An 11,770-nucleotide genomic window follows, 5' to 3' on the forward strand; every position below is an offset into this window, starting at 1 on the left:
AAATTACAGAAGTTTTTATTGTCTTATGGCATATGGTTGCAAATATTTGTAAGATACCAACGCAGGCTTTCCCACCTTATATTTAGCAGAGCAGAGCCTAGTGAATCTGTGAAATCTTTGAGATCCAGGATCTCGTAGGATCTCCGAATCCCCATCTGAACATAGATTCTCAGGATTCAGGGCTGCAGATAATAGACTGAGTCTAAACGCCTTGAGGGGTCAGCTTTGACCAAATTGCTACTGATGGCCTGTGCAGTACAGAATGTCTAGCAGCACCCCTGGCCTCTACCCACTAGATGGCAAGTCACGGCAAGCAAACGTGTCTACAGACATCGCCAACTATCCCCTGTGGCACAGAACTTTCCCTAGTTAAGAACCATTGCTCTAGAGGGACCTGAATGTCCTAGAGCTCTGGGGTGGGGGCTCCGCCGGACGGCTCCGGGCGGTGGGGCTGAGACCTCTGTGTCCCGGGCCAGGCTCGCATCGAGGAGCTGGAGGAGGAGCTGGAGGCCGAGCGCACCGCCAGGGCCAAGGCGGAGAAGCTGCGCTCAGACCTGTCCCGGGAGCTGGAGGAGATCAGCGAGCGGCTGGAGGAGGCTGGGGGGGCCACGTCCGTGCAGATCGAGATGAACAAGAAGCGCGAGGCCGAGTTCCAGAAGATGAGGCGGGACCTGGAGGAGGCCACGCTGCAGCACGAGGCCACGGCGGCGGCCCTGCGCAAGAAGCACGCGGACAGCGTGGCCGAGCTGAGCGAGCAGATCGACAACCTGCAGCGCGTGAAGCAGAAGCTGGAGAAGGAGAAGAGCGAGTTCAAGCTGGAGCTGGACGATGTCACCTCCAACATGGAGCAGATCATCAAGGCCAAGGTAGGCTGCCTGCTCACCGTCCTTGCACCCTTCTCTCCCACAGCGGTCTTACTTCCACTCTCTCTGCCCTGTCTTCTCATTGTCTCTCCTTCATCAGTCCTTGCTCTCTGTCTCGCTCTCTCTCTCTCACCCTCCCTGCCTCCACCCACAGCTCCTCACCCTCCCTCCTTTAATTCATGCACCCCCTTCAGACTGTGCCCTCCAGCACCTCTCCATTTCAGCCCCTGAGCCCTATGCTCTCCCTATCTTGCCCCTCCCTTCCTTTCTCTGGTCCACCCAGCCCCTTCTCCATGACAAGTTGTCCCTTACTGCCTGAAGGCAAACCTGGAGAAGGTGTCCCGGACGTTGGAGGACCAGGCCAATGAGTACCGCGCAAAGCTGGAAGAGACCCAACGCTCTCTCAATGACCTCGCCACCCAGCGAGCCAAGCTGCAGACAGAGAACGGTGGGTGCCCCTAAACGGCTCTGCGCCTGCCCCAGGGTCAGGCACCAGTTGCCCCCTTCCATAGCCCACAAACTCTCTCTTGTTCCCACCTCCAGGTGAGCTGTCCCGGCAGCTGGATGAGAAGGAGGCGCTGATCTCCCAGCTGACCCGAGGCAAGCTCTCCTACACCCAGCAGCTGGAGGACCTCAAGAGGCAGCTGGAGGAGGAGGGCAAGGTGAAGCTCAGCTAGGGGACAGTGGGACAAGCTTGATGGCAGCCCTGGGTAATTAAATTACATCAACACCAGGAATGGAGCCCGGAGGCTGGAGATAAGCCTCTGTTTGCGGTGGAAAGCCACCCCCCCCAGTCTAGGTTCCTCTACGCACCAGCTAAGCCACACCTGAACATCATCGAATGCGTCTTTCCTTATTTGCAAGGAGTGGGGTGGGCAAGCTGGAAAGCTACTTCGAGATGGGGAGACCCCACGCCAGCCTTCACCCTGAATGAGCGAGGCTGAGCTTATTTGAACTTCATGGATATAAAAAAGATCTAGAGAATGCTGGGGTCGGAGGGGGGGGCATTCCCTCCCACCTTCCTGGGAGATAAGCCCTCCTCCCGGTGCCGGCCCCTCCGCAGGCGAAGAACGCGCTGGCCCATGCGCTGCAGTCGGCCCGGCATGACTGTGACCTGCTGCGGGAGCAGTACGAGGAGGAGACGGAGGCCAAGGCCGAGCTGCAGCGCGTCTTGTCCAAGGCCAACTCGGAGGTGGCCCAGTGGAGAACCAAATACGAGACAGACGCCATCCAGAGGACCGAGGAGCTCGAGGAGGCCAAGTGAGTCCCGGGCGGCCCACCACCCTGATTCTAAAGGAAGAAGGAGCAAGAGGGCCTGGGATGGGGACAGGCAGAGTGGGCACAGGAAGGAGATCTGAGGAGAGTGGGAAAAGGTGGGGGGCGGGGAGGAAACTTTGGCTCAGGTCATGATTCCAGGGTCCTGGGATCAAGAGGTGCTTGAAAGGGAGCCTGGATCCTGGCCTCTGAGTGAACTTGGCTGGCCCTGACTCATTTCCTGTGACGCATGAGCTTTTGGCTCGGGTTATACCTGATGCTCACGTATAAGACGAGCAAAAAGCTTGTTGGTCAGAGGAGCTTCCATCGATCAGCCTGGTGTGGGGAGGGATGGAGGCTGCCACCCAGATGCTGCTACACATAGGGAGGACTCTCTGTTCCACCTACCTGCAGGCTTGGGTCCCTCAAGGCTGGGGACCCGGGGCCTGAAGGGCTGATCGGGGACCTGGGGCCTGAAGGGCTGATCAGGATCCCAGGGAGCTATGGGAGAGAATGGGGTCACCCTGGTCTGGGGAGGAGGTGGTTCCAAGGGCCTGCTGTTGTAGGGTCACACACACACACACACACACACACACACACACACACACACACACACACACACACACACACACACACACACACACTCTTACTGCCCCGGGCAGGAAGAAGCTGGCCCAGAGGCTGCAGGATGCTGAGGAGGCCGTGGAGGCCGTCAATGCCAAGTGCTCTTCGCTGGAGAAGACCAAGCACCGGCTGCAGAATGAGATCGAGGACCTGATGGTGGACGTGGAGCGCTCCAACGCAGCCGCTGCGGCCCTCGACAAGAAGCAGAGGAACTTCGACAAGGTGGGCCTGGGCTGGGGGCCTCAACCAGGGGCAGAGCAGGGAGGCCGGCGTCACCAGGAAGCCAGGGACCTCCTCCTGGGGGGCCGGGAAGGAGGCTGAGCCCCGCCGAGGGGCCTGGACAGGCCCTGGAGGGCCGAGGGGATAGGGGGTGGCAGGGTGTTGGGGCGGGGGCTGGGGGCTGTGCAGTGAGCCGGGTCCCCACAGATCCTGGCCGAGTGGAAGCAGAAGTATGAGGAGTCACAGTCAGAGCTGGAGTCCTCGCAGAAGGAGGCGCGCTCCCTCAGCACAGAGCTCTTCAAGCTCAAGAACGCCTATGAGGAGTCCCTGGAGCATCTGGAGACCTTCAAACGGGAGAACAAGAACCTTCAGGGTCCGCTGGGGCCAGAGAGGCTGGGGAGGGGCTAGGGGCAGGGAGGGCCACGCTGGAGCAGGGAGAGCTCAGGCTTTGAGCTTTCTGGCCCTCTGACCCCCAGAAGAGATCTCCGACCTGACCGAGCAGCTGGGAGAAGGAGGGAAGAATGCACACGAGCTGGAGAAGGTCCGCAAGCAGCTGGAGGCTGAGAAGCTGGAGCTGCAGTCGGCCCTGGAGGAGGCTGAGGTGATCCAGGCTCTGCCTGCACCCCTACCTTGTACCCTCTCCTACCCACCCCCTCTTGTTTCTGACTCCCCATTCTCCTTCACCCCGGGGGTGACACTGACCCTCAGACAAAATTTATTAGCTCCTTTTTCTCAGTCTACTCACTAACCCGATACCCACGACTGCCTCCAAAGCCAAGGTCTGCACCAAGGAAAGCATCACAGTCTGATCATACGCCAAAAGGTTATGTTTCCTACAGTGTTTAGAAAGTTGAAATATGGTCATCATAATAACCCCTCAGACAGTAGGTGGGAGTGTGGGCTTCAGAGTCAAGCAGATCTAAGTTTGAAACTTGGCTTCAGGGGCGCCTGGGTGGCTCAGTGGGTTAAGTGTCAGACTTTGGCTCAGGTCATGATTCCAGGGTCCTGGGATCAAGCCCCACATCGGGCTCCCTGCTCAGCGGGAGCCTGCTTCTCCCTCTCCCTGCCGTTCCCCCTGCTTTTTCTCTTTCTTTCTGTGTGTCAAATAAATAAATAAAATCTTGAAAGAAAGAAAGAAAGAAAGAAAGAAAGAAAGAAAGAAAGAAAGAAAGAAAGAAAGAAAGAAAGAAAAAAAGAAGAAAGAAAGAAAGAAAGAAAGAAAGAAGAAAGAAAGAAAGAAAAGAAAGAAAGAAAGAAAGAAAGAAAGAAGAAAGAAAGGAAAGAAAGAAAGAAGAAGAAAGAAAGAAAGAAAGAAGAAGAAAGAAGAAGAAAGAAGAAAGAAAGAAAGAAGAAAGAAAGAAAGAAAGAAAGAAAGAAAGAAAGAAAGAAAGAAAGAAAGAAAGAAAGAAAAAAGAAAGAAAGAAAGAAAGAAAGAAAGAAAAAAGAAAGAAAGAAAGAAAGAAAAAGAAACTTGGCTTCAGGACCTCCACTGTGTCATTGGACAAGTTTCTTAACATCTCTGTACCTTAGTTTTCTTATTTCTGATGGAATGAATTGTACACACCCAATAAGATTTTATGCATGATTGTTACTAAGATTAAATGAGGTCACAAACTTAAGCACTTAATATGTATTTGCTATTGTTAACTGTTCATTTGTAGAGAACCTAGGGAGAGCCCTGAGTTTCAGGGCTTCTAACTTTTTTCACTGAAGGGTAAGTAACTCAGAAAATAAAAATAAAGTTTGGAATATGTGGTTATAAAAACCTCCCCCTTTTCTATGATACTTAGAAGGTCAGGATTGTGCGGTGTTAGTATTAGAGGGCCTTGGCACTTGTGAGGTCCAAACCCTTTCCTTGACAGAGGAGACCCAGGGCATCCTGGGATGCAGGTCCCACCTCCTGCATCTTTTCCCAGACTGTCTTCTCCAAGCCGTAGTCCTGGCTGATACCCTGCCTCTCCTTGGCCTCCCTCCGCACCTCGCCCTGTGCCCTGACAGTCTGCCTCCGACCCTCCCTCCCCACCCCCTCCCAGGCCTCCCTGGAGCACGAGGAGGGCAAGATCCTGCGGGCCCAGCTGGAGTTCAACCAGATCAAGGCCGAGATGGAGCGGAAGTTGGCAGAGAAGGACGAGGAGATGGAGCAGGCCAAGCGCAACCACCTGCGGGTGGTGGACTCGCTGCAGACCTCCCTGGACGCGGAGACGCGCAGCCGCAATGAGGCCCTGCGGGTGAAGAAGAAGATGGAGGGCGACCTCAACGAGATGGAGATCCAGCTCAGCCAGGCTAACAGGATAGCCTCAGAGGCCCAGAAGCACCTGAAGATTGCCCAGGCCCATCTGAAGGTAACAGAAGGTGGGACTCTCAGAAGGGAGCTGCCCACAGGTCTGGTGAGGGCCCTGGGCTAACGCATATGAGAAACTGGGAGCCACTTACCTCCTGTACCTGGAGGCTTGAGGAAAGAGAACTGATCAGACCCCAAGCATGTCCTGGACCAGACCAGCCCCCGGGGCCTAGAGAATAGACGAGGGGATGTGCCCCTTGGCCCTATGCTTGACGGAAGGTTTGTGAACATGGCATCAGGTGTATCAGACCCCAAATGGGAAGCCCTGATGGGATGGGTGCAGGTCTCCAACATGCTTCCCCCCACCCCGCCCCCTCCAGGACACCCAGATCCAGCTGGACGACGCGGTCCGTGCCAACGACGACCTGAAGGAGAACATCGCCATCGTAGAGCGGCGCAACAACCTGCTGCAGGCGGAGCTGGAGGAGCTGCGGGCCATGGTGGAGCAGACAGAGCGGTCTCGGAAGCTGGCTGAGCAGGAGCTGATCGAGACCAGCGAGCGGGTGCAGCTGCTGCACTCCCAGGTGAGGTGCTCAGGGGCCATGCAGAGAAACCTGCCGAGGGGCAGAGCCCAGCACACCTACAGAAGTTCTGAACCAGGTGCCCCGAGTGAGCATGTCCAACTGGGATGGCAAATTACTTCGTCTCCTGGGCCATCCCTCCTCTGCTAGTCATGGCACTGCCTTGAGAAGGGGGCCTATACTTCAAAGCTAATGGTGTCATGATTGGTTGCTGATGTCCACTGAAGTCACAGGTCTGGGAGTCGTGGATAGCTTGCTGTAATTTGGCATCCCTGATCTAGAGGACAGCCTCCAGCTTGCTCTGTAAAGATGAGATCAGGGGAGTTTAAAGAAGTACAAATGCATCCACGTGCAAACTAAATTCTCAAGGAACACCACTGTTCCGCAATCCCTTACACCCAGTCACCAGCTGTTCTCTGCAATGAGTGTTTGTGTCTATCTTACGGCAGGGTCCCATGGGGCTTTTATCGGTAATCTGGTACATGTGGGAATGACGTCATGCACTGACCCCGTCCCCTCTTCCTTACTCCACTACATTCTTTCTGTAACTATAATCATTTCCAGGATATTGTCCTGGTAAACAAAGTTATTCCCATTTTCCTGGGAATGTTTTCATGCTCCTGAATAGACACATTACTAAAGATGTCAGAAGTAGAACTGTAGACCTTTTGCTGCTTGAAGTCTTTCTTCAGAGCTGAGTAATTTTAGATATAACATCTAGAACATATCTGTTTTCATAGGAAAAGGAAAAGCAGATACAAAACATGGAATATACAATAACAAAGGTACAACAAATAAACAAAAGCAAGACTTTTTTTTTTAAGTGACTAGTTTTTTGGGGAGCCTAGGTGGCGCAGTCTGTTAAGTCTCCAAGTCTTGGTTTTGGCTCAGGTTGTGATCTTGGGGTCGTGGGATCGAGCCTCACATCAGGCTCTGTGTTCAGCATGGAGTCTGCCTGGGATTCTTTCTCTTTCTCCCTCTGCGCCTCCCGCTCATGCCCGCGCGCTCTCTCTCTCTCCCAAATAAATAAATCTTTAAAAATAAATAATAAAAATAAATTACAAATGACTAGTTTTAATTTTCTGTGGATAAAAGTGTAGAATCTAGTAACAAAGTATATATTTGATAGTTTTCTCTACCTATATCTAGAACACCAGCCTCATCAGCCAAAAGAAAAAGATGGAGTCAGACCTGACCCAGCTCCAATCAGAAGTGGAAGAGGCGGTGCAGGAGTGCAGGAACGCCGAGGAGAAAGCCAAGAAGGCCATCACCGATGTGAGTGACTGCTCCCCTCCCGCCCCCACTAAAGACATGAACAAGGGCCCTGGGTCCCGGCCAAGCTGCTGCGCCGTGACAAGCCGACTCCTATGGTTACGTGGGTTGGCGGGCCTCGGGAAACAGACACCAGGCTGGGAAAACGCCGATCCTTGAGGGACAGGGGGCCCTGGGCCCAGTTCTTTTAGACCTCTCTCCTGACCCCAGGCTGCCATGATGGCAGAGGAGCTGAAGAAGGAGCAGGACACCAGCGCCCACCTGGAGCGCATGAAGAAGAACATGGAGCAGACCATCAAGGACCTGCAGCACCGGCTGGATGAGGCCGAGCAGATCGCCCTCAAGGGGGGCAAGAAGCAGCTGCAGAAGCTGGAGGCCCGGGTGCGGGAGCTGGAGAATGAGCTGGAAGCCGAGCAGAAGCGCAATGCGGAGTCAATCAAGGGCATGAGGAAGAGTGAGCGTCGCATCAAGGAGCTGACCTACCAGGTGCGGGCATGGTGGCTGCTCTGGGGGGCAGTCAAGGGCAGATGTGAAAGCACTTCCTCTGCCCCACTTCCTGGCCACACAGGCCCCACGCACAGCCACTGTCCGGGAATGCCCCTCAACCCCCTGGCACCTACTTCTTGAGAAGCTGTCTTTAGATGAATTTTCTTTCACATTCCCTGGAGTCCATTTGGCTTGAGTCCATGATTTTTTCTAGCGAATGAGAACCTATTTCTACTTCTTGAAAGCTCTTTTAACCAGCATTTCCTCGGGTTTTTTTTTTAAGAACCCAAAGTGTTACCATAAAGGCTTTAGCACAGTCCACAGAACCTTTCTACCTGCCTGAAAGGGAAGGACGTAGTATGGCACTTTCAGGATAAAAGTCAGAGATGGGAAAGACTCAGACCTTCCCCTGGAACTTGTGGGACAACAGATAGATGGCCTTAGATAAAGATGATCCCAAAATGTTCTAAGACCTGCACCTGTGTAGCTCAGAGCTTTTGCCCTTGTCCTGTTATTTTCACAGTGCGCCTAGGAAGGAAGGACAGAGAAAGGGGGTATTGGTCCATTTAACAGCTGGATGTGAGAGACAGGAGAAAGAGCTACAGCTGGAGAACGGCAGATCTATTGTGTACATAAGTGGGAGCGGCACCCTAGCACATGCAGTGATGATGAGATAGAAATGATCAGGTGACATTAGAGCCAGTGATCGTGGTGCCCAAATCTGCCCAATGCAATCTACGTATCTGATAGGTTAGAATGGTCTGCCTATGACAGTACCGCCTTCACCCTGTGTTCCTCATTAGTCCTCCCCGCTCACTCTAAACCCACCGGCCAAGAGCACCGACGGGGCTCCAGGCTGGGGCTGCAACAGCCCCAGTAACCTCCATGTTATCAGATGAAGGAATTCAGTTTGGTTCTGGGCCCCTTGCCCCACTTCCAGCTTTAGGGCCACAGCCCTCTTTGCTTTTTAGATCTGGACTGAGGACCTTGCCATGGCCTTTTGACCTACCAGTTGAGGCAGAGCTGGAATCCAACACCCCCCTTCTTTGACCTGGCCCAGCGGAGGGAGGGAAGACAGCTGAGGCCTGGGGAGAAGAGTGACGGATTGAGGGAGGGCACAATGATTGCACTTGCTCCTCCCCCAAATTGGCTTCTCCCATCCATCCGCCCCCAGACAGAGGAGGACAAGAAGAACCTGCTGCGGCTGCAGGACCTGGTGGACAAGCTGCAGCTGAAGGTCAAGGCCTACAAGCGCCAGGCCGAGGAGGCGGTGAGTTCATGATTTTCTCTACTCTCTGTCAACACACCTCCCATGTGTGAGAATCCACGGTGTCAGGCCCAGCCTGGGGGCTAGATGTTTCACGTGTCCGTGTGCTCAGAGCTGGGTCGGGCACTCTGAGCGAGCAATGCCTACAGACTGCTGAGAACCCGTACTCCCATAGACCTGAGGGAAGGCAGTGTAGCTGCTAAGCAGGCCACGGGGCCAGACAGTGCTCAAGGCTGGAAGGTGGCCGTGGAAGTGAGCCCAGGAGAGGACCTGACCATAGGGCAGTGGGGAAGATTCTGGGTGGGCAGAAAAGTGTGAAAGTAAGGTGTCGATGAGCACACATGTGCAGGAAACCCCAGAGCTGGGAACATCCCCGGAGCTGGGAGCATCTATCAGAGTCCTAGTTGGGCAGATGCAGTGAAGCTGGATTCTGAATGGGACTGGACCAGGCAGCATGTAATTCATCTCAGGCAGTGGGTGGCCATGCAGGATTCTGAATGCTGGGCAAGTTGAGGAGGGTGCCAAGCCGGGAGCAGGATACCCTTGACAAGGCTGTTGCAGGAACGTAGAGGGGTGAGAGCCCTGAGCCCTGGCTCAGGGACAGGGAATCTCTCAGACTGGGAGGCTGGGAATTTCCACCTCCTCCCCCTCCCCCTGCTGCCTCTCACCTCAGCCTCCCTGTCTCCGAACCCCCACAGGAGGAGCAGGCCAACACCAACCTGTCCAAGTTCCGCAAGGTGCAGCACGAGCTGGATGAGGCAGAGGAGCGCGCGGACATCGCCGAGTCCCAGGTCAACAAGCTGCGGGCCAAGAGCCGCGACATCGGCGCCAAGGTGGGTCCCTCCCCTGGGCCTCACTAGTCGCCCCGTGTCAGCACATCCGCCAATATCAGTGGCCCTCAGAATGGGCACTCCTTACCCTATATTATGGCAGACCTGGGGGTCCCACAGCACCCACACCTGAGAACCCCCTGAACCTCTGAAGAAAGCCCAGTCCCACCCACTAAACTACAAAGGCCCCCAAGTGAGACCCAAGACCCCGAGGCCAGAACCTCTCCCTCTAAAGCCATCCCCTTTAGGCCCCTGAAAGCCCTAGAGATTCCTCCCCACACCCTGCCTCCCTCTTGCCAGCTGGCCCCTCACACCTTTTACTCCTTTCTCAGCAAAAACTGCATGACGAGGAGTGACACCGCCTCAGGAAGCCCCCTCTTGCCAACCTGTAATAAACCTGAATGCCGGACTCTGCCTGCGCCCTGTCCTTCCCGCCACGGCTGCCAGCCAGCCAGGAGCTGTCTTAAAGCTCCCCAGCGGAGGGAGGCCCTGCCCCTGTGTCAGAGCTGTGGGAGCCCAAGCTTTCCACATCTACAGAGGAGGCAGCCAAGGCCCGGAGAGCCCTGGTCAGGAGGGGAGAAAACAAAGGTACCAGAAGGGTGAGCCGATTCTGTGTGCCGAGAGAATTTTCGTGTCGAAGCTGAAGCTCCCGTCCACCTACCCCAGCTCTGGGCTGCAGGGGTTCAAGGTGTCCTGGGACACCCGTTCCCTCCCAGATGAATTTCCCACTGACACCAGGAGAGGCTCAGGGCTCACTGGGGGTGGAGGTCCATAAAGGGGTTGGTACAGGTCCCATTCTGTCTAGACCCTTAGGAGTAACCGACAGGGAGTCCCAGGCACAGTCGGCTGGGGCCCAGGTCTGATCTTGGCCTCTGTGGTCAGCACCTCACTGTGAGGGGATCCTAAGACCCTGGGACCAGCTGACACCAAGCCTGAATCAGCAGGCTCTGTGGACCAAAGCCAAGTGTTGCTTGTTTCATTTCGGCCTCTCACACGGGCACAGATGGGCACAGGCACATAAGCAGGTACACACCGTAGATCACACTTCCACTCTCTCTGAGCTCCCACCAGGGACAGTCTAGCCCAGGTTATATGCCTGCCCAGGGGGCAGGGCTTGTCCCGGCCCCATTCGGCTCCAGGCGAATCCCTGCCCCTTGCTGGGCTTTATAGCCCAGGTTCTCCTAACCACCTTCTCATCCCTTCACCTGGCACCCCATCTCCTAAACTGCCCTGGCTAAGCCCCTGCTATGCCTCCTCTAAAGCCTTGACCCCACCTCCCCCAAGGGTGCCCAATCAGTGTTGAGAGTGGACTATGCATAGAGCCCTGAGAATGTTAGCAGAAACCCAGAAAAACACAAAATCCAGTTGGTTCTAGCCCTGGGGAGGCTGCCAGTCCTGGTGAGGAGCTCGGATATGAGGACAGGAAAGTTGGAGAAGTCAGACCCAGACAGACCCATGATTATCACCAAGGGGAGCAGAGCCGTTCTACTGGAGTTGTAGGGTTCAGGCAGGGCTTGGGGGCTGGGGCCTGCCTCTGGAAGGAGCACCCCAGAAAAAAGGGAAGGTATTTCAGAGCAGGAGCAAACCAGCATCAGAGGGATAGCAAGCCAGCTTGTATGAGCCACTGAGTTAGGCCACATGGGTGGGCAGGGACATCCCAGCTGCCCTGGATTATCATGGGCCAAGCAGGCCTGATTCCTGGGTGGTCGCAGTGCCTGCTCTCCAAACACCCCCAGCCAAACTCTCCCATAGCATTCACTGCAGGCAGGCATGGCTGTCCTTCACTAGCCTGTCTCCTTGCCAGGCTGTGAGTGCCCAAGGACAGGCCTGCCTGTCACCTCTGAATTCCTGGGGACCAGCACAGGGTCTGCACACAGGAGATGCTCAGGAAATGTTTGCTGAGGCCCTGGCAAGCTGGGAGAGTGGACCCATTGGTGGAGGGAGCTGGAGATGAGGCTGGGCCATTTTTTTCCTGAGTTAGCAGGAGTTCCGTACTGTATCCTGATCACCTGTAGAGATGTGCGGCAAGCTCGGTTCTCGTCCCAGCTCTGTCACAAGTGAAGAGGTCACTTCCTGTAATTGGGCTTGTTTTC

At 55.1% G+C, this 11,770-nt stretch overlaps 1 protein-coding gene across 3 annotated transcripts in view; it reads left to right on the forward strand.

Moving 5' to 3' along the window:
• Positions 1–10,083, forward strand: part of LOC113909648 (myosin-7) — a 52,765-nt gene extending 42,682 nt beyond the window's left edge. The window contains exons 26-39 of one of the 3 annotated variants that reach the window (XM_035728003.1): positions 477–866; positions 1,185–1,311; positions 1,407–1,525; positions 1,927–2,123; positions 2,780–2,963; positions 3,168–3,333; positions 3,437–3,561; positions 4,994–5,302; positions 5,622–5,825; positions 6,972–7,097; positions 7,305–7,580; positions 8,755–8,850; positions 9,546–9,680; positions 10,010–10,083. In XM_035728003.1, coding sequence (XP_035583896.1) covers positions 477–866; positions 1,185–1,311; positions 1,407–1,525; positions 1,927–2,123; positions 2,780–2,963; positions 3,168–3,333; positions 3,437–3,561; positions 4,994–5,302; positions 5,622–5,825; positions 6,972–7,097; positions 7,305–7,580; positions 8,755–8,850; positions 9,546–9,680; positions 10,010–10,033 — 2,478 coding nt within the window. In that variant the 3' untranslated portion in view covers positions 10,034–10,083. Of the gene's footprint in view, positions 1–476; positions 867–1,184; positions 1,312–1,406; positions 1,526–1,926; positions 2,124–2,779; positions 2,964–3,167; positions 3,334–3,436; positions 3,562–4,993; positions 5,303–5,621; positions 5,826–6,562; positions 6,608–6,971; positions 7,098–7,304; positions 7,581–8,754; positions 8,851–9,545; positions 9,681–10,009 lie in introns of all 3 variants that reach the window. The other 2 variants (XM_035728000.1, XM_035728001.1) reach the window with 2 other exon arrangements.
• Positions 10,084–11,770: the final 1,687 nt, after the last annotated feature.

Source organism: Zalophus californianus, chromosome 6, assembly GCF_009762305.2.
Source record: "Zalophus californianus isolate mZalCal1 chromosome 6, mZalCal1.pri.v2, whole genome shotgun sequence".
NCBI classification, from domain to species: Eukaryota; Metazoa; Chordata; class Mammalia; order Carnivora; family Otariidae; genus Zalophus; species Zalophus californianus.